The 22,895-nt window shown below is 38.6% G+C and overlaps 1 protein-coding gene across 2 annotated transcripts in view; it reads right to left on the reverse strand.

Moving 5' to 3' along the window:
• Positions 1-1,921: 1,921 nt before the first annotated feature.
• prex1 (phosphatidylinositol-3,4,5-trisphosphate-dependent Rac exchange factor 1) overlaps positions 1,922-22,895 on the reverse strand; it is a 91,336-nt gene continuing 70,362 nt past the window's right edge. The window contains exons 21-41 of one of the 2 annotated variants that reach the window (XM_058084029.1): positions 22,128-22,272; positions 20,816-20,991; positions 20,588-20,749; positions 20,308-20,518; positions 15,978-16,245; positions 14,504-14,725; positions 12,100-12,188; positions 10,449-10,531; positions 10,201-10,291; positions 9,977-10,105; positions 9,824-9,865; positions 8,538-8,755; positions 8,301-8,403; positions 7,578-7,721; positions 6,546-6,660; positions 5,645-5,711; positions 5,503-5,547; positions 5,064-5,239; positions 4,863-4,965; positions 3,405-3,472; positions 1,922-3,327 (exon numbers count right to left, since the gene is read on the reverse strand). In XM_058084029.1, coding sequence (XP_057940012.1) covers positions 3,285-3,327; positions 3,405-3,472; positions 4,863-4,965; positions 5,064-5,239; positions 5,503-5,547; positions 5,645-5,711; positions 6,546-6,660; positions 7,578-7,721; positions 8,301-8,403; positions 8,538-8,755; positions 9,824-9,865; positions 9,977-10,105; positions 10,201-10,291; positions 10,449-10,531; positions 12,100-12,188; positions 14,504-14,725; positions 15,978-16,245; positions 20,308-20,518; positions 20,588-20,749; positions 20,816-20,991; positions 22,128-22,272 — 2,700 coding nt within the window. In that variant the 3' untranslated portion in view covers positions 1,922-3,284. The remainder of the gene's footprint in view (positions 3,328-3,404; positions 3,473-4,862; positions 4,966-5,063; positions 5,240-5,502; positions 5,548-5,644; positions 5,712-6,545; positions 6,661-7,577; positions 7,722-8,300; positions 8,404-8,537; positions 8,756-9,823; positions 9,866-9,976; positions 10,106-10,200; positions 10,292-10,448; positions 10,532-12,099; positions 12,189-14,503; positions 14,726-15,977; positions 16,246-20,307; positions 20,519-20,587; positions 20,750-20,815; positions 20,992-22,127; positions 22,273-22,895) is intronic. The other variant, XM_058084030.1, reaches the window with a different exon arrangement.

Consider the following 22,895-nt stretch of genomic DNA (forward strand, 5'->3'; position numbering starts at 1 on the left):
ATTTTACAGTTGGGGGGGGGGGGGGGGGGGGGGTAAACATTCTAGTTATATAATGGGACACTTCATACTCAATAAGCAGAATCAAAACTATATCACTGCTTAGCTAGCTTTTCCCAAGAATGGTGCATTCAGGTTCATCACATAACTTGATAATCACACTTAATCACAGCAAACACACCCACACATGCAGCCCCAATCACGTGATATTTAAAACCCAATCACTTGTTGCTCATAACAGTAATACAATGCTAGATAATGTTCTACTTATAACAGACATCAATGTTAACATTTGGGTAGATACCGCTTTATCATGATAAAAAAATAAAAAAATAAAATTATAATAGAACAATGAAAACAAATAAATTTCTTTAAAAATCGTGTATAAACATTTGGATAGATACCGCTTTATCATGATAAAAATAAAAAAAAATAAAATTGTAATAGAACAATGAAATAAATTAATTTCTTTAAAAATCACGTATTAACATTTGGATGGATATCGCTTTATCATGATAAAAATTAAAATAAAATTATAATAGAAAAATCAAAACAAATTAATTTCTTTAAAAATCGTGTATTAACATTTGGATAGATACTGCTTTATCATGTTAAAAATTTAAAAAATAAAATTATAATAGAACAATGAAAACAAATTAATTTCTTTAAAAATCGTGTATTAACATTTGGATAGATACCGCTTTATCATGTTAAAAATTTTAAAAATAAAATTATAATAGAACAATGAAAACAAATTAATTTCTTTAAAAATCGTGTATTAACATTTGGATAGATACTGCTTTATCATGTTAAAAATTTAAAAAATAAAATTATAATAGAACAATGAAAACAAATTAATTTCTTTAAAAATCGTGTATTAACATTTGGATAGATACTGCTTTATCATGTTAAAAATTTAAAAAATAAAATTATAATAGAACAATGAAAACAAATTAATTTCTTTAAAAATCGTGTATTAACATTTGGATAGATACTGCTTTATCATGTTAAAAATTTAAAAAATAAAATTATAATAGAACAATGAAAACAAATTAATTTCTTTAAAAATCGTGTATTAACATTTGGATAGATACTGCTTTATCATGTTAAAAATTTAAAAAATAAAATTATAATAGAACAATGAAAACAAATTAATTTCTTTAAAAATCGTGTATAAACATTTGGATAGATAGCGCTTTATCATGATAAAAAAATTTAAAAATAAATTTATAATAGAACAATGAAAACAAATTTATTTAAAAATCGTGTATTAACATTTGGATAGATACCGCTTTATCATGATAAGAATAAAAAAATAAAAATTATAATAGAACAATGAAAACAAATTAATTTCTTTAAAAATTGTGTATTAACATTTGGATAGATACCGCTTAATCATGATAAAAAATTAAAAAATAAAATTATAATAGAACAATGAAAACAAATTAATTTCTTTAAAAATCGTGTATTAACATTTGGATAAATACCGCTTTATCATGATAAAAATTAAAAAAAAATAAAATTATAATAGAACAATAAAAACTAATTAATTTCTTTTAAAATTGTGTATTAACATTTGGATAGATACCGCTTTATCATGATAAAAATAAAAAAAATAAAATTATACCAGAACAATGAAAACATCATTATTAATGACAGATGGTGTGGCCATGCAAAAATGCCCAAAGACATAAAAAGATATAGTGTAGTAATGTAACATCACAGCATATCATAGCACTCCCTAGATAGCATGAAATTATGGCAAAGTATTTGTTTACTTAAGGTAACTTTTACCCTGTATTCAAATGGGTGAAAATTAGTCAAAATAGGCCCCATAGGGGGCACTAGAAATGTCATTTACATGATATATATTTTAGTTTTATTCAATATACAATATATATATATCCCAAGCAAAGCACATCCATACTGGGAATGTTTTATTTCCTAGCTTGTTAAGATTTACAGTAATCATTTTAGAAACAACTTTGTACAGTTATTGTCAAGCAAGGTCAAATTGCAATTCACGTAAATATCGTGTACAGTATAGAAAAACAAACATTAGAATGATGTCAAATACAAGGCGTCGTCATCAGTCACGCTGCCATCATTAGTTGCCCTTAGGGAGTTTTACATTGTTCACACTGAAGCCAAATTGGATGAGGTTTGAGTCCTGATTCAGTCCTGCGTTGATTAAAAAAATGTGTACAACATTAAAAAAATTTAAAAAAAAAGAATGGGATTTAATGTGTAGCGGCTGCTTTTTAACATTTGTTACACAAAAAAAAACACTTTACGTCAATGATCCCTTTGTTTGGTGACTCTACAACACTTTACAGTACTTTTTGCTAACACTGTCATGACAATTGAGCCTAGTAAGTCTCAAAACAATAATCAGAAGGTAATCCTTCAGGTAGTACATTTTAATTTAATATATTAATAATTTACTAATGATTAAATAACCCCCTACCTGTCCTTACCTTATGTGGTTTTGTTTCGTTTTACCCATCCTGATTCTGATGTAGCTAGCTCCTGTTGGGTGCGTTCACACTTGTCATTTATGGTTTGGTTAAAAACGGGTGTGTTTGCTTTGCTAGTACAGTTTGCTTTGTTAAGTGCGATCAACTGTACCAAACAAGTGAACTTATTTTAGATATACCAAAGTGAAAACTAAGCCAGCTGTACTAAAGTACACACTAAGCATATTTTTTTTTAATTTTTGGTCCGGACCAAAGTACCGAACCACAAGTGTGAACGCAGCCTTAAAATCCCTGAATATGAACTTAAGACAAAATAGTCCAAATCCACACATAAATACAATAAACAAAGCATAAATGACAGGTGATTGGTCCTTTAAATACTGTTCAATACGGGCAGCTGGAATGCTATTGGATTCTTTACAACCTGCTAAGTTATTAAAGGGATTAAAATTGGACAAAATAAATAATTTACTATCCTTCATATAGTGCCGCAGTACATGACTCACACTAAGCCTACAGTAATTGCACAGTAACCACATGCACATGGGCTTCACCCGCCCCTAAAAAATCCAAACTTTACATCCTGCTTCCATCCAGCCAGCAGTCATACATGAATACTGTTCATTTAAGGGGATCAAGCATTGAGCCCTGTGGAACGCCACCCCCACAAAAAAAAAAAAAAAAAAAAGCAGTCCGAGGCAAAAATGGGACAACCGGATGTTGGCTAAAGGTAGTTTGGTTAATCCAGGTCTTTCCTAAAATGTTGGAATAATCATCCCCGTGACAGCAGTTCTGTCTGGATGTGGAGTGTTAGAGTTCGCCATCCGAGGGCGGCAAACATAGCCTGAAGAGTCTGTGGAAGGCGAAAAGAACAAACATAATGAAGGAACTCATTAAAAGCCATAAAATATTTTTTTTTTTACACGGTACCTTGGTGCCGTTGGCGGCATCTGGTCCATCACTTTGAGATTTTTTGCAGAGAGCTCCACTCGGGCCCCCTGATGGGACAAAAATTGAAAATGTATCAGAAATATTTATGAATTAAATCAGTTATATTTGGATGCTTCATATATCATATGTTTGACACAATAGCCACGTTTACATGGACCTAAATATTCCAATTCCATTCGGGTTATTTGCTCAAACGGAAAGAATGTAACCTTTGTATACACCTCATTCCGAAAGAAAAGTGCCAATCCGAATGAATATATAATCGGATTCAAGGGGGTGGAATATTCCTTTCCCCAATCCGATTGAGGTATCTTGTACCCACTCAAACGGAAAGTTGTCAGGGTGTGTTCTTCTTCTTTTGTTGTTTATTGGCGGTTGGAAAGCAGCTTTCGTGTGCATTAGCGCCATCTGTGGAACAGAATCTAAACCCTTCTATACGCCATTCATAAGTCCAGTTTTATTAAAAAAAGAAAATATATATCTATATCAGGGTTCTCAAAGTCAATTTACTTGGGGGGCCACTGGAGCTAGGGTCTGGGTGAGACTGGGCCGCATCAGGTTTTCCAAAAAAAAACAAAAAAAAACGCATTTATTAAAAACAGAAAAATGAATAAACTTTGCTTTGGTTCCAATTTTCAACAAGTAAAGCTCTGATAAAACATTCCACTGTTCTCAAATATCTTACTTTTTATTTTTCTACACAAAATAAGATGAAAAATAAATAAACAAATCAAGAATAAAGAAAATCAATCAGTAATAAATAAATATAATAATAATAATAATAAAACAGCAAATAATAAAAACTTAAGAAACCACATATAGTTGGTGGGTAGACAAATTATTTTTTTCAGATTAAAATGAACAAAGCATTATTAGAGCCCTGTAGACACACGGATCGGGAGGATAACTATTAACAGTTATTTAACCTTTAACATGAACATTAATCAAACGTAATATTTTTTTTCTGGGTACATGATACCATACAGCATCCATATCAAACTAACATTAAACTTTCATATCAAGGCGGGGGCCTCAAACTAGTGTCCTGCGGGCCGCGTGTTTGAGACCCCTGATCTATATAAAACATGTGCCAAGCTTAATTATAAAATGTTAGCAAGATTGAACTTTATCTTTTCCTGTTCCCGGGTGAAAAAAAAACTGGAGGAAGTCGGTATCACGTGATGTTGGTGTTTACGTTTTACTGTGTATGCCCCATTGACTATTCTGTTTGATTATAGCGCTGCATGTAGACACGCGATTGGAATATTCCTTTCCATGTATACCATTGCTTTCGGAAAGGTCATTCGGAAAGAGAAAAACTCGTCATGTAAACGTGGCTATTGATTGGTTCATTGGTTCCATACTGTATCTAAACTATAACGTCTTTTATTTTTATCAAAATTAGCCTCAAATAAATACCAGTTCATGCAAGCAAACCTGTTTCCGCATGATATCCATAGTCTGCATGATGCATCGCGGCATGAGACCATGGTTCCTAGCCAGGATCATGGCTTGTTCCAGTGTCACACATAAAGTACTCCTGCAAAAAAAATCCCAGCCGGTTACGTCAACATCTTTTACACACACACACACGGATGAATCCGACATCATATGTTACGCCGTCTTTTGTCTTTTGACCTCTGCATGCCCGTGGCGCACATGGTGATGTGGCAGGCTCCCAGGCGATTGCACAGCTCCGAGGACACGCACAGCATGCTGACACCTGAAGGGTGACCGTGGGCGCCCGGACGCACGTTGACGTAGGACTGCATCAGTCGGCAAAGGTCGTCCAAAGTGTTGAGCGGGCGCAGAAGCTGTGAGAATGCGGGAAAAAAAAGAGTCAAATGGTACTTTGAGGTAAGTCAGTCATTTTATGCAGTTATGCTATGCTACTGTACTTGATTGTAACAACCACTAACTATTTGCGCTACAGTCAGTGCGGTCCTCTACCATCTAATCATCAATCAGGTATACAGTCAATGGCTGCTGAGGAAGTACTCATGTTAGTTGGGAGTTAAAGGAGGAGTTAAATCTTGTCAAGCTAACGGGGGATCCACTGCAGGGAGGTTGGTCTTACTTTTGCAATCTTGGGTCGAAGATCTCTAACCTCAAGGCCCAGTATCTGTGCTTGCATTTATAGTATATATTCAGTTGGAAAAAAAAAAAAAAAAAAAAAAAAGCTGATGATATAATAGGATATCATAATAACGTATATTTACCTGATCGATCTTCATAGCTGTGGTGTTTGAGTCTGTCGGGAGGTTCGATTTCTCCAAATAGAAAGCCCTGCAGTTACGACAGCAAGAGTCATTTTGAGTATAGTCATATATCTTACCCTGATCTGTGTGGCTAACGTCTGAACCACTCGACCACCGTGCAACTTCTGGGCAGGCTGTTGACCAGCCAAATTAATGAGTTGTCATTTTGGCTGTAACTCACCAACTAATGAGTGTAAATGTTGTTCACGAGGACGGAGAGGTGTGTCTAAACTTTTTTTTCCCCCAGTCTGGGCCAGATTATCAGGGGTCCACTTTTATGTTCTTCAACCTTATTGTTTATTAAACCATCAAAACTCAATATAAAGTAGTTAAACACATTCTAAAGAGTTAAACATTCATTCATTTTCTACCGCTTATCCTCACGAGGGTCACTCCAGAGGGTGCTGGAGCCTATCCCAGCTGGTGGCCAGCCAATCACAGGGCACATATAGACAAACAACCATTCACACTCACATTCATACCTATGGACAATTTGGAGTCGCTAATTAACCTAGCATGTTTTTGGAATGTGGGAGGAAACCGGAGTACCCGGAGGAAACCCACGCATGCACGGGGGAGAACATGCAAACTCCACACAGAGATGGCAGAGGGTGGAATCGAACTTGGGTCTCTTAGCTGTGTGGCCTGCGTGCAAACAACCATATTTAAATGGACTCTTTGCCTGGAATATCAGCATCAACATCCCGTGTCCGTGACCTTGACTAACTCCACAAACTCCACACAGAGGGTGGAATTGAACCCTGGTCTCCTTGCTGTGAGGTCTGCGCACTAACCACTCGTCCACAACACTGAACTAACCAAAAAAATAATGTAATGAAAGGTATCGTTTGATCAAGTGTACCTGAGTTTACGGTAGTAGGTTTTAACTTTCTCCAAGGAGACAGCATTGGTGCGCTGCTGGAGCTCCTCCATTGCGGTGTAGTCCTGCTGGGACACTCCCTCCGGACGCTCCAGGGCTGCAAAACAAAAGCCAGGGAGGATTTGATTCGATATTTATGCATCAATCTTGCACCCTTTGCTATTTTAACCTTCACTAGGATGTCTTTTAATTGCTTTGAATGTGAATTTGAATGTGTTTTGGATGTAAACACAACATTCATCTCTGTATGGAGCTTCCCTGTTTCTACCACATGGAGCTCCCTTCCTGCAGTAAAGACCGATCCCCGATAGGGGGCAATGTCCATCCTCCTATGGGCACTTTGGTTGACGCTTGTGTTGCCAAAAGCAGCATATTCACAATCAAAGATATGAACATGAACATACAGTACTTGCAACTACTAGGTGGTGGTTTTTTGGCAATACAGTACTTGCAATTACTAGGTGGTGGTTTTTTGGCAATACAGTACTTGCAACTACTAGGTGGTGGTTTTCCAGCCATACAGTACTTGCAATTACTAGGTGGTGGTTTTCCGGCAATGCAGTACTTGCAATTACTAGGTGGTGGTTTTCTGGCAATGCAGTACTTGCAATTACTAGGTGGTGGTTTTCCGGCCATACAGTACTTGCAACTACTAGGTGGTGGTTTTCTGGCAATACAGTACTTGCAACTACTAGGTGGTGGTTTTCTGGCCATAAAGTACTTGCAACTACTTGGTGGTGGTTTTCTGGCCATAAAGTACTTGCAACTACTAGGTGGTGGTTTTCCAGCTGTAATTGTCAAGACAAGTATTGGTGGTTTTCCAATGTAATTTATCAATACTACAGTAGGTGGTAGTTCTGCAATGTTACTTGCAAGTACTAGGTTGTGGTTTTCTGGCACTACTTGCAAACTACTGGGTGGTTGTTTTCCAGTGCTACTTGGAACTACCAGGTGGTAGTTTTCCAGTGGTACTCATCATCAACCTTGCAGTATCCCAGTCCACCCCTCGCTAACCTCTGGTGAAGAGAACAGTGTGCAGTTTGAGGCTGCCTCCGTTTTGCAGCCGACTGGGCAGCTCGCTGAAGTGGCAGCTGTCCAGGTAGAGCGTCACCTTCAGGGTCTGACGGCTGCCTTCTACCTGGTAGCACACGGGGGAGTCTGCAGCGAACATGAAATAGCAGAGGTTAACCAAAACGTGCACGGAAACAAGAGCAGGATCACACCTGAGAACCTAAAAAAAGACGGAGAATGCATTGTTGCAATTGACCGCACCGTTTTCTCCAAGACATGATCCAATAGTGAAAAATAAAAATAAAAATAAAAATAAAAATAAAAATAAAAATAAAAATAAAAATAAAAATAAAAATAAAAATAAAAATAAAAATAAAAATAAAAATAAAAATAAAAATAAAAATAATAATGATAATGAAAATTAAAAAAATAAAAAATAAATTAAAAAATAAATTAAAAAATAAATTAAAAAATAAATTAAAAAATAAAAAAATACAAATACAAATAAAAATAAAAATGGACATGTGGAACTGTGAACTGATTATGTGATGCATTCAATTGTAATCTGACGCATGTTCAAATGAAATAAAACCATTACCATTACATTTTCTTGTGGCAGTGCAAAATGTATAAACGAAATGACATCATTTCAATTCAGTCAAAGCACTCAGCTGCTCATCACCGGCAGTGTGCTTTGACTGGTTTGAATGCATCTTTGTGGCTTACTTGCAACCAGACATTCATCCTCCAGTTGCCTGAAGAACACTGTCACTTTGTCCAAGTCTGACAGAGCCGCCTTGGTGTCTTCCAGCATGGTCCTCTCCTCTTTCTGCCACAGGGAGAACAAGAGAGAGGTTCATACGTGTTGGGTATTGAGACACACTTCCAATACTTAAAAAATACCCCCAAAAAGTACATTTTGCAGGTTTCAATGGCAAATATGCAAGGATAAAGTGTCCTCACCACATGTGGCGCTAGCGTGGACTGAAAGTGCAGCAGCACACCAATGGCAGCTACTTGCTCCAGCCACTTGCGGCTGGTCTCCTTACTGTCCTCCTGGTACTCGCCGGCGTTGTTGAAGCGATAACGTAATGCCGACAGCAGCTGCTCAGCCAGCGTGCACACGGCAGACGTGGTGGCCTGGCAAAAGATGACGTCGCGTCGCAGTTGCAGTGATGTGTCTGTAATGTAAAAGGACCAACAGAGGCTTTATTCATTCATTCATTCATTTGCGGGGGTGCTGGAGCCTATCCCAGTTGTTTTCGGGCGAAAGGCGGGGTACACCCTGGACTGGTTGCAAGCCAATCACAGGGCACATATAGACAAACAACCATTCACACTCACATTCATACCTATGGTCGCTAATTAACCTTGCATGTTTTTGGAATGTGGGAGGAAACCGGAGTACCCGCAGAAAACCCACGCATGCACGGGGAGAACATGCAAACTCCACATAGAGATGGTCGAGGATGGGATTGAACTCGGGTCTCCTAGCTGTGAGGTCTGCGGGATAACCACTCGTCCGCCGTGCAGCTATAATGATTATTATTATTATAATATTGAACAGGACCTATTATGCTCATTTTTTGACCCTTTAGATTGAGTTGTGGACTCCTATAGAGCAGCTACACACAATAACCCGCACAGAAAACTTTCTAGATCTCACGTAAACTCCACACAGAGATGGCCGAGGGTGGAATTGAACTCGGGTGTCTTAGCTGTGAGGTCTGCGCGCTAACCACTCGACCGCCGTGCAGCTATAATAATTATTATTATTTTATTAAACGGGACCTATTATGCTCATTATATTGAGTTGTGGACTCCTATAGAGCAGCTACACACAATAACCAGCAGAGAAAACTTTCTAGATCTTGCAGAATCTGCAACTATTCTAGCTGTATTTCCTTGGACTCACCTCATTCACTGTCAAGCTGTCTACATATAGACAAACAACCATTCACACTCACATTCATACCTATGGACAATTTGGAGTTGCCAATTAACCTAGCATGTTTTTGGAATTTGGGAGGAAACCGGAGTAGTGCAGATCATGCAGAGAAGGGCATAGTAAGAATCCAAAAACTTACCACTTCCACATGGAATGAGAGGAATCCTTTTTCACAGGGCACATATAGACAAACAACCATTCACACTCACATTCATACCTATGGACAATTTGGAGTCTCCAATTAACCTAGCATGTTTTTGGAATGTGGGAGGAAACCGGAGTCAATGATGTGTTTCACTACCTGTGCATTTGAGCAGGGCCAGGAGAAGCTGGTTCTTCCCGTCTGTAAAAACGGACAGAAACTGCATTTAGTAGCTAATATTAAGTAGCACTGGACATTTCTCGTGTCCATAAAAAGTCCAGAACATTATGAGTCTGTGTGTATTCAACAAACCATCCACAAATCTCTGCAGGCTCTCCACCAGGGTTTTGATGGAACTAGGAAGGTTCCAAGGATCCTCCTGGATGTTCTTGTGTATAACGTACCGACAGCGAAGCGTCCAGTCTTCTGTTTGTCGAAACTCTGCCCACATAACAACAGGAACGGGTGAGTGAAAGTTTGCTCGGGGTTGAGCCACACATACACACACACACACACACACACGAGCAAACATGAACCTGGCTGGCTGTGGTCGGAGTAGAAGTGCTTGGTCTCCTCACAGGCTTTGGTCATGACGCTTCCTTTGAGGAGGCTGTTAATAGAGTCAACCTGTGTGCAGGCGGCAAAATAAACACACAATCACACAGGAATGCAAACATGTGCAGCATAGACTGGAGGGCCTGTTTTGTTGCGTTCAAAGTAAGACACATGCATATACAGTATATATATACATATATTCTTTTATTTTATTCCAAAGGCCACAGACCTGGTTGAAAAGATGCTCGAGGCAACCGTGCAGCTTATCCTGCTTGTCTGAGGGGATCCTCATGTCACACGGCAACTCGTCTCCTGGAAAGGAAGACAACCTTTTAGCATAACTTTCATTTAGCAATCAAGTAAAACAGCTAATTGTAATGCAAGTCTGGGCACATAAGTATAATGGTAATGGTTTTATTTCATTTAAACATGCATCAGATTACAATTGAATGCATCCTATAATCAGTTCACAGTTCCACATGTCCAAAAGGAGTAGGAAGAAGTAAAGCTTATTACATCCTACCCCTCCATCTGGTACTTTTACAATCAGTAACTGTTACATTTGTTCACTTCCTGCTTTCCATAATACAGTTTAAGTTTTTTTTTTGTTTTTTTTTAATAATGTACCTCGTACCGAAGTACAAGGTGATATGACCATACAATGACATAATGAGTACCATAGTAACTGCCAATGTAGTGGTTATAATACTGTCTGTTACCTAATGGAACAATTATTTGTACTATGATTATAGGGTTTATTGAGAATATATGTAATACATATTACATAAATATATATTAAGTCAAGTAAGGTCCCTGCAGTTCTTTGGATGTTGTTGCGGGGACTTTTGTGACCTCTTGGATGAGATGTCGCCGCGCTGTGGTTGGCTGGCAACTCCAGGGAAGGTACTTCACAGTACCATGTTTTCGCATGTTTTGTGGATAATGGCCCTCACTGTGGTTGGCTGGAGTCCTAAAGCTTTATAAATGGATTTAGAATATTTTTTTTCCTGACTGTCAATTAATTTCAGTTAAGTTGTGTTTTAAAACTGTTTTTAAAAGAGTGTTTTAAAAATCACTTTTTCACACAGTCATGTATTGGAGGTTTGGAATTTTTTTTTCTTACTTCATAATAATACAAAATAGATTTTTTTTTTCCAGACTGTCAATTAATTTCAGTTAAGTTGTGTTTTAAAACTGTTTTTAAACGAGTGTTTTAAAAATCACTTTTCACACGGTCATGTATTGTAGGTTTGGAATTTTTTTTCTCACTTCATAATAATACAAAATATATATATATATTTTTTTTTTCCAGACTGTCAATTAATTTCAGTTAAGTTGTGTTTTAAAACTGTTTTTAAAAGAGTGTTTTAAAAATCACTTTTTCACACAGTCATGTATTGTAGGTTTGGATTTTTTTTCTCACTTCATAATAATACAAAATATATATATATATATATTTTTTTTTTTTTTCCAGACTGTCAATTAATTTCAGTTAAGTTGTGTTTTAAAACTTTTTTAAAAAAGTGTTTTAAAAATCACTTTTTCACACTGTCATGTATTTTAGGTTTGAATTTTTTTTCTCCCTTAATAATAATACAAAGTAATACAAAGATTAAAGTAGGCGATCTGGGCAAAAAATGTGGTCACTGTGGGGATTCCCATTACAAATAAGATTATAGCTTATTATAGCTAATTATTATTGTATGGTTCATTTATTTTCATATATTGTGGCTTTAAAGTGTGATGTAAAAGCACCTGAGAGCAGATAAACGTATTGTTTGTGTTCATGTTTGTTGTCAATCCAATGACACAATTATTGTGGACTCACACAAAGATCCAAAATGGCGAGAATCAGAGCAGATATAAAAAAAAATACCTACCTGATCCCATCTCGTCACTCCCCAGGTAGGAGCTATTACTCCGCACACTTGTGTAGGACAGAACAGAATCCCGGTTGCTGTTGCATTCACTGACAAATAAACAAAAGGAAAAACAACCACATGATTAAAACGAGGAATAACATTGTACTGTCGCTTGTAATGTTTGCTTGGATTAAAAGCAACACAGGCAACCACACCTAAGATGCTACCTGCTGGTTTCTGCAGCTCTTCTCCGATGCTTATGAGCTTATCTTTGGCCTCCTACGATGCTATTGGTGTTTTTCAGTTCAGTTGTAGTTGCAGCCATAAAGCTCAGGGCGCATTAAAATTCCGTGCTTTAAAATGCGTCTTATAATTAAATTGTCAAGCGATGTTGTGACTGTAAATGCCGCTTTCCTGATTTACAGTACAGACTAAAAGGTAATGATACGCTTCACCAACAGAAGAGACTTTCATTAGAGTGTACACATTTGCCTGGTACTTGGATACATGGAAAATAAGAGCTTGGAACACAAGCTATGCCTTTTTTTTATTGGCGAAAGTCTGATGGTTTTCCAGGGGAGGAGTAAGGCCACCATAGCGTACACTGGCATAATCCAGGCTTCAGATACTGAATTTAAAACTCAAGGGCCGAGGATGAAAAATCTGTACATGTTGGCAGGTCTGCAATGACAATAAAGCTTTCAAACATGTGCATATCTTTATTTATGTGACTAAAAAAAAGATGAAATGGGTGCATTTTCGTCGTTGCTGCACACGTACTGGCAAGTGTTCCAGTAACGACAATAGACTAATTAACTAAATTGATACTATTTGCTATAAAAGACATGAGTGAATGCGCTATAATGACCGAAGGAACGTTTTAACACAGAATACAACAATCAACCCGTCAAAACTGTAGTTGTTGCAGCTGGGTTGCTTTGTATTAGAAACTGCTATGTGACGTTTGGATCAATATGCAATTTTTGGGAAATAATTTTTAAGAGACATTTCACATCACAAGCACTTAAAATAGGGAAACAAAAGGCTACTATATGTCAAGAATAATTTCCTAAAACAAAACAAAGCAGGCTGCACTGTGGACAAGTGGTTAGCACGCAGGCCTTGCAGCTAGGAGACCCGAGTTCAATACCACCTTCGGGCATCTCTGTGTGGAGTTTGCATGTTCTCCCCGTGCTTGCGTGGGTTTTCTCCGGGTACTCCGGTTTCCTCCCACATTCCAAAAACATGCTAGGTTAATTAGCGACTCCAAATTGTCCATAGGTATGAATGTGAGTGTGAATGGTTGTTTGTCTATATGAAGACAACTTGACAGTGAATGAGGTGAGTCCAAGAAAAATACAGCTAGAATAGGTGCAGATTCTTGAAGATCTAGAAAGATTTCTGTGCGGGTTATTGTGTGTAGCTGCTCTATAGGAGTCCAATTAGTATTTGTCCATAGGTATGAATGTGAGTGTGAATGGTTGTTTGTCTATATGTGCCCTGTGAAAAAAGATTCCTCTCTTTCCATGTGGAAGTGGTAAGTTTTTGGATTCTTATTATGCCCTTCTCTGCACGACCTGAGTTCAATTCCACCCTCTGCCATTTCTGTGTGGGGTTTGCATGTTCTCCCCGTGCATGAGTGGGTTTTTTCCGGGTTCTCCGGTTTTCTCCCACATTCCAAAAACAAGGTATTTGTCCATAGGTATGAATGTGAGTGTGAATGGTTGTTTGTCTATATGTGCCCTGTGATTGGCTGGCCACCAGTCTAGGGTGTACCCCGCCTCTCACCCGAAGACAGCTGGGATAGGCTCCAGCACCCGGTAGAAAATGAATGAATGAATGAAACACTAATGCAAGCCGCTAGTACTCAAAGAAACTACTATATATTGTGTATTATGCTACAGAATTAGTCACATTTATTATGTGTTTCATCTCCGTTTTGTCTCATCACTGCACAAGATGGCTAACTGACGATATACACACACACGCCATGTGCCTGTTTATCTTGAATTTGTAGTCCATACAACAAGTAAACAAACACATCTTAATGCGATGAGGTAGTCACACATGCTGCAGCTCGAGGTTTAATGACTGGGCAGGCAGGCAGGAGGACTCGCCCCCAAAAAAACGCTTGGCTCTATTATAGACGGGCCCACCACACCAACAACCAATAACTACGTCTTAGTGGGTGGTGGCGCAGTACTACACTTAAACACGCACCCATCTTGAGTGAGCTCACAACAAGCAAATTACATAACCAGATCGGACCCCAAAAAAAACATTTGAGTCATTTTTAGTCCTTGGATCTTAAATTAAAATGAACAACATATGGAATCAATCACAGAATGCAAAACGGGGAGGGTAAATGAGTAGTATTATGGTTTTGGGGGGGGTTAGTAAAGGAGCTTGTGGTGGTCCCCACCTGTAGGAGTCCCTGTAGCTCATGGTGTCATGACCCGAGTCTTCCTGGTCCTCCTCGTTCACCTTAAAGCAAACTCTCTTGATGCCACCTTGCTCCACTTTGTCCTGGTCGCAGTTTTCCTCACAGGGGCCCAGCGAGGGCGGCTGGCCCGACTCATAGACGGCGGTCTCCGTCCCTACGCCCGGTTGGGGTTGTGTGGGCTCCGTGATGGACGACAGGAGGCTGGGGGAGTGACGGAATAAAAGATGTGTTCTATTTCTTTCACATGACTTGTGTATTTGTTGGAATAAGCTAACACATCTATTACTACAAATAGGTGACAATTTGTCCAAATATGCAATATAATATAATATGGTAATGGTTTTATTTCATTTGAACATGCATCAGATTACAATTGAATGCATCACATAATCAGTTCACAGTTCCACATGTCCAAAAGGAGTAGGAAGAAGCAAAGCTTATTAAATCCTACCCCTCCATCTGGTACTTTTACAATTAACAATTAACTGTTACATTTGTTCACTTCCTGCTTTCCTAATATAATTTTTTTTTTTAAACTTAAATTTGATTTGATTTAATTTAATTTAGTTTGGTTAGTTTTAGTTTTAGTTTGGTTAGTTTTAGTTTGGTTAGTTTTAGTTTGGTTAGTTTTAGTTTAGTTAGTTAGTTTTTCGTTTCGTTTAGTTTTTCGTTTAGTTTTTCGTTTGGTTTTTCGTTTGGTTTTTCGTTTGGTTTTTCGTTTGGTTTTTCGTTTGGTTTTTCGTTTGGTTTTTCGTTTGGTTTTTCGTTTGGTTTTTCGTTTGGTTTTTCGTTTGGTTTTTCGTTTGGTTTAGTTTTTCGTTTAATTTAATTTAATTTAATTTGGTTTAATTTAGTTTAATTTAATGTGGTTTGGTTCGGTTTGGTTTAATTTAATTTAATGTGGTTTGGTTTGGTTTAATTTAATTTAATTTAGTTTAATTTAATGTGGTTTGGTTTAATTTAATTTAATTTAGTTTAATTTAATGTGGTTTGGTTTGGTTTGATTTAATTTAATTTAATCTAATTTAATGTGGTTTGGTTTGGTTTAATTTAATTTAATTCAATTTAGTTTAATTTAATGTGGTTTGGTTCAATTCAATTCAATTCAATTCCTTTCTGCTTTTTGCTCCCTTCTCCAAGTGCTGTGAGGCGTTCAGGTACAATGTATACAATATTATGTCACAATACACTTGCCTTGTTTGTGTTCACACTCTTTCTTGGGGGGGAGACACACACACACATACATACATACATACACGTACACAATGTCCGTGTATCCTCTCTGGAACTGATGATGTGAGCTTGATAACGTTTTCCACCAAGTTTTCCAAATAGCATTGTGGGGGCGAGACAAAAATGTGGTCCTTGCATATAAACAGCAATGCCCGAGATTGAGTCTACACTTCCTGTCGAACGACGGATAAGAAAAACAGAACATTGTAAGCGTACTCACACGTCTATCTGAGCCACGTATTGCCGCATTTCCCTGACGGCGACGTCCAGGCGGCTGTATAAGTGAAGATACGCGTCCTGCGTCTCCGTGTCCTCCTGTTTGAGCAAGAAGCTCAAACCTCCTTCTCCTTGACTCCGGCTCTCCATCAGGCTTTCCTCTCCGTTCACGGACTCGTCTCCGTCTTCGCCGTCCAGGCCTGATGAATTCCAGGAAGCAGCTCCCATGCTTGTTACACAATGCTGTGTGTGCGACATGGGGTTCAGTTGGGCTGGAGGGGTCAAGAAGAACAGAGTTAAGATTAGATTAATGGATTAATTAATAGATTAATTTTTAATGAATGTTGTATTTTTATGTATCTTTTACTCTGTTTACTTGCTTTTATTCAACTCCATTCCTCTGGAAAGTGTCTTTGAGTATTTTGAAAAGCGCTATACAAATAAAATGTATTATTATTTATTATATATAATATTATTATATTATATAAATCATGTTTTATTATATATTTATGTATTAAATGAGATGATTCTTTTTATGCATTCAAATGTAAAACAGGTCTAACACAAGAGGAGGGTTAAAAAGTTGAACAATTCCAGAATAGTACAAAATACAATATGGTATTGCAAAGTAGGTCAGAGTAGAGTACAGTGGAGTACAGTAGAATATATCATAAGAGTTCAGACAATTTCTTTGTGGTTTGCGGTGAGCCTCGACTGTCTGACATGACTATTCAGTCCAGATGTTCCAAACAAAGATGGAGTAACAACACGTTCCCTTGACTTCCATTTGTGTTTCTATGAACATACTCAGCTGACACGCGGGCTTAAATCCAATGTTTGCTTAGTTTACAAGACAAAAAACAAGCTGCGGTAACCTGAGAAATCCCAACTCTCCATGAAGTGGAAGCTTCTAGTAGCTTTGGAGCCGATGCGCCTTCTATGACCGATACGAACACATGTACCGTATATGCTTTGACATTAAACAGTACCCGTTTGGAAAGTCTGTTAGCGAGATGAATGACAACATCTGCGCTTAGCAACAGCTGGGCATATGTCTGATGGAGAACATGCAAAGATGCCAGGAACTTTAAGAGAGACGTCGTCTAGACGTTCATCACAACTAGGGGTGTGTATTGGCAAGAATATGGCGATACGATACGCATCACGATACTAGGCTCACAATACGATATATCACGATACTGTTAATAAGGTGATATTTTTTTGTTTTTCTTGTAGTTAAAGATTATTTCCTGGAAAAAGTGAATTACACCAGCAATATGCACTTACGGACGGCACGGTACAGATTCTGGAAGATCTAGAAAGTTGTCTGTTATTGTGTGTAGCTGCTCTATAGGAGTCCACAACTCAATCTAATGACCATAATAGGGTACTGTTTAATATAATATTAATAATAATTATTATGGTTAGCGCGCAGACCTCACAGCTAGGAGACCGGGGTTCAATTCCACCCTCAGCCATCTCTGTGTGGAGTTTGCATGTTCTTCCAGTGGGTTTTCTCCGGTTTCCTCCCACATTCCAAAAAACATGCTAGGTTAATTGGCAACTCCAAATTGACAGCTTGACAGTGACTGAGGTGAGTTCAAGGAAATACAGCTAGAATAGATGCAGATTCTGGAAGATCTAGAAAGATTTCTCTGTGGGTTATTGTGTGTAGCTGCTCTATAGGAGTCCACAATTAAATCCAAAGGGTCAAAAAATTGGCATAATAGGTCCCGTTTAATATAACAATAATAATAATCATTATAGCTGCACGGCGGCCGAGTGGTTAGCGCGCAGACCTCTCAGGTATGAATGTGAGTGTGAATGGTTGTTTGTCTATATGTGCCCTGTGATTGGTTGGCCACCAGTCCCGGGTGGACCCCGCCTCTCGCCCCAAGAATAAATACCATATACAGTCTATGATAAATGCCTAAAAATATCCATATCATACTTTTTAATATCGATACAGTATCATGGAACAAAGTATCGCGATATATAGCCGAAACAATATTTTCTTACACCCCTAATCACAACAACTTCAAATATTAGAAAGTTAAAAAGACCTGAATTTGGCAACACTTTTGGATTATTCTGCTTTCCTCCTCATCACATTCCAATGTTGGCAAATGACATCAGTCACATATTATTAATAACACGAGCATGGCCCAGGGCTAATGGGATCCAAACAGCGGACCGCTCTTCCAGTTTGCTACCTAATGGCATTCCATTCCCTACACTGAGGGATTTTTAATGGCCATAAAGTTCAATTAGCAAGAATGATAGTTAAGCTGCCGCTCAGCCGGCTAATAGCACGCATACCACAGAGCGTTCATCTCAAAGCATGAAAAGAAATGGAAAAAAAAATGTTAATGTCATCTTCTTTTTCAATCAGCTTTTTTAAAAAGTATCTTGAGCGGTCAACATCAAGCAGCTTTTTCTACCTTTGCATGCGCTTTAAAACTATTGGTGTGAAACTAATTCATGTTAAAAACCTAAAAATGTCATCCAATACTTCTCTACAAGAGAGGAGAAATATAACTACATTTGAAACACTTCTATGCTAGGACTACGTTAAAAAGCCATAGCATTTCAGTATGTGGAATCAAACTATGGGATGGATTGAGTAAGGAAGTCAAACAATGCACAACGATGAGCCAATTCAAGAAACAATACAAGCAGTTGATGTTTGCTAAATACAAGGATGAAGAGTCTTGAACCAGTCATGATGTGCTATATATATCACTATATTGACACTTACTATGGTACCCATTATGTCATTGGATGCTCATATCACCTCCTACTTTGGTTAAATTAAATTAAATTAAAAGTTAAGTTAAATTAAAGTTAAGTTTTTAAAAAATAAAAAAAATATATTAGGAAAGCAGGAAGTGAACAAATGTAACAGCGGAAACTCCGTTTCCGTACGCCTTGGTTAGCACATATTTTAGTTTACACCCAAAGAGTTACGGCAAAATGTTGCCTCGGTTTTTGTATATTATCACACAACATCCCTGTGAGCATGTTAGCATTGCAACCAGAAGAGAATGATTCAGTTAGAGTACGTTTTAGTTTGAGTAATGATTCAGTTTGTGTATGTTTCAGTTTGCGTAATGATTCAGTTTGAGTAGGCTTTAGTTTGAGTAATGACTCAGTTAGAGTACGTTTTAGTTTGAGTAATGATTCAGTTAGAGTACGTTTTAGTTTGAGTAATGATTCAGTTAGAGTACGTTTCAGTTTGAGTAATGATTCAGTTTGAGTATGTTTTAGTTTGAGTAATGATTCAGTTAGAGTACGTTTCAGTTTGCATAATGATTCAGTTAGAGTACGTTTTAGTTTGAGTAATGATTCAGTTAGAGTACGTTTCAGTTTGAGTAATGATTCAGTTAGAGTACGTTTCAGTTTGCGTAATGATTCAGTTAGAGTACGTTTTAGTTTGAGTAATGATTCAGTCTGAGCATATTTTAGTTTGAGTAATGATTCAGTCTGAGCATGTTTTAGTTTGAGTAATGATTCAGTCTGAGCATGTTTTAGTTTGAGTAATGATTCAGTCTCAGCACGTTTTAGTTTGAGTAATGATTCAGTCTGAGCACGTTTTAGTTTGAGTAATGATTCAGTCTGAGCACGTTTTAGTTTGAGTAATGATTCAGTCAGAGTACGTTTTAGTTTGAGTAATGATTCAGTCTGAGCATGTTTTAGTTTGAGTAATGATTCAGTCTCAGCACGTTTTAGTTTGAGTAATGATTCAGTCTGAGCACGTTTTAGTTTGAGTAATGATTCAGTTAGAGTACGTTTCAGTTTGCGTAATGATTCAGTTAGAGTACGTTTCAGTTTGCGTAATGATTCAGTTAGAGTACGTTTTAGTTTGAGTAATGATTCAGTTAGAGTACGTTTTAGTTTGAGTATTGATTCAGTCTGAGCACGTTTTAGTTTGAGTAATGATTCAGTTAGAGTACGTTTTAGGGGGAGGATTTAATAAGCTTTGCTTCTTCCTACTCCTTTTGGACATGTGGAACTGTGAACTGATTATGTGATGCATTCAATTGTAATCTGATGCATGTTCAAATGAAATTAAACCATTACCATTACCATTACCATGTTACACTGTTGTTTTAATCTCCTGGTGCCCATGTTTAATGAACTCCCCCAAAATGGCAGTAGCTTCAGCATCTTCATCTACATCTGAATGCTCTTTAAAATGCCAGTTCTGTTGCTGCTGTTGCTCCAATTATCGACTGCTTCTAATTAACACCCCGGCTATAATTAGAGCATTTATAGGATGTCAGTATTGAAAGACAACAATACAAGATGATCACGTCAAATCCTCAAATGAGTACCTTGATCCGGGTCCAGGCCAAACAAGGAGTTCTTGCGTCCAAAGCGAATGCTGAAGGTCCTTCCTGCCGAGGTAGCACTTTTGGGGTAGGAGACCTGCATCACGTTGACATGGCAGTTGGTGGGGACGAAGTCCATGCAGCCCAACGGGTGCGGTCGGACGCTAGCCTGCCTGAAGGTGGGCCAGGCCATGTTTCGCAGCTCCAGGGAAAACTGAATGGAAATATGACTTATTGTTGATCATTTTTACAATAATCCAAGTCTCGTGTTTTGTTGATGTACCTGCTGATAGCTGCTGATGCGGCGTCGAATACTCGCCAGCTTGGTGTCACAGATGTGCCTGAACTCGTACTGAGGCATGGTGACCACCCTGTCGCTCTGGGAGATGAGCTGGCTGCAGTTGCTAACAAAGAGGCTGTCGTCACTGGAAAAGGCCTCGAGGATCTGCAGATATAGATAAAGTGTCGGTGATGCTAGTTCCGTTTTCCAATATGGCGGCCTTGACGCTACTTTAGCTGTGAGGCTGAAGCAACCCTTGGGCTCCACAATCTTCTCCAGGACGTGGCTCTTGATCCCGGCGGTGCTGACGTATTCGTAGAGGACCCCGTGCTCCAGGTGGACATTATCCACGGTCAAGCTGACCAGGGGCGTGTCGTCTGAGAGGGAAAGGCTACCCAGTCTGTAATCTGTTGGCATGGGAAAATTTATTTAAAAAGATTTCAACTTCCTGTTGCACAATCATGATATAATGCTGTTTGTTAGTAATACACCTGTGGCTGTAGGCAACTTCCTATGTGGGTTACCAGTAAAGTATCATGTGTGGTCAGCATCCAGCCGCTTTATTGTTATTTATTTAGTTCTCTACACTCATTTTTCTACTTTATATTGGGGTCAGGGCTGCATGGCGCCAGAGTGGTTAGCGCTCAGACCTCACAGCTAGGAGACCAGGGTTCAATTCCACCCTCGGCCATTTCTGTGTGGAGTTTGCATGTTCTCCTCGTGCATGCGTGGGATTTTTCCGGGGACTCCGGTTTCCTCCCACATTCCAAAAAACATGCTAGGTTAATTAGCGACTCCAAATTGTCCATAGGTATGAATGTGAGTGTGAATGGTTGTTTGTCTATATGTAGACAGCTTGACAGTGACTGAGGTGAGTCCAAGGAAATACAGCTAGAATAGGTGCAGATTCTGGAAGATCTAGAAAGTTTTCTGTGTGTTCTCTGCTCTATAGGAGTCCACAACTCAATCTAATGAGCATAATAGGGTACTGTTTAATATAATAATAATAATAATAATAATCATTATGGCTGCACAGCGGTCGAGTGGTTAGCGCGCAGACCTCACAGCTAGGCGACCCGAGTTCAATCCCACCCTCGGCCATCTCAGTGTGTTCTCCGGGTTTTCTCCGGTACTCCGGTTTCCTCCCACATTCCAAAAACATGCTAGGTTAATTGGCGACTCCAAATTGTCTATAGGTATGAATGTGAGTGTGAATGGTTGTTTGTCTATATGTGCTCTGTGATTGGCTGGCTGGCCACCAGTCCAGGGTGTACCCTGCCTCTCACACGAAGACAGCTGGGGTAGGCTCCAGCACCCCCGCGAGAATAAGCGGTACAAAATGAATGAATGAATATTGGGGTCAATGCAATCATGAAGGTTTGCTCTTGTTGCCCTTTTTAAAATTATTTAATATAATTTATAGTAGTTATGAATTTTCAACTACAAATTGCTGAACCATTTCTCCTTTTACCAGCCCCATGTCACGGACCCAATAATAAAAAAAATAGCATCCATATTAAGCACGTACAGTAATTGCTTTCACCTGTTCCATTGGTCCCATTCTCCTCCTCGTGGTCAGACCCATTTTCCACTGGGTACGGCCCGAATGGGCTTTCAACCTTCTCGGATGTGGTCTGTCTGCTCTGAAGCTCCTCCACATCTTCAAATGTGCGGTACACCCACTCGCACTGTAAAAGCAGCAGCCCGATATTAATATGTAAAACTGTTAGATCACCATGTGTAATCGTTACGTCTTAAAGCGAGACCGGCATTGTGGATTGCATTAGTTGGCATTGACCAGCAGAGGGTGAAGTGCATTCAGACCCAACTAGCATGTGCTGCCTTCGGAATCATAACACTACATATTACAAAGTGACTGAGGTGAGTCCAAGGAAATACAGCTTGAATAGGTGCAGATTCTGGAAGATCTAGAAAGTTTTCTGTGCGGGTTATTGTGTGTAGCTGCTCTATAGGAGTCCACAACTCGATCCAAAGGATCAAAAAATGAGCATAATAGGTCCCGTTTAATATAATAATAATAATAATCATTATAGCTGCACGGCGGTTTAGTGGTTAGCACGCAGACCTCACAACTAGGAGACCCGAGTTCAATCCCACCCTCGGCCATCTCTATGTGGAGTTTGCATGTTCTCCCTGTGTATGCGTGGGTTTTTCTGCGGGTACTCCGGTTTCCTCCCACATTCCAAAAACATGGTTAACTGGCGACGATGAATGTGAGTGTGAATGGTTGTTTTTTTCTATATGTTCCCTGTGATTGGCTGGCCACCACGACTGAGGTGAGCCCAAAGAA

Source organism: Doryrhamphus excisus, chromosome 10, assembly GCF_030265055.1.
Source record: "Doryrhamphus excisus isolate RoL2022-K1 chromosome 10, RoL_Dexc_1.0, whole genome shotgun sequence".
NCBI lineage: Eukaryota > Metazoa > Chordata > Actinopteri > Syngnathiformes > Syngnathidae > Doryrhamphus > Doryrhamphus excisus.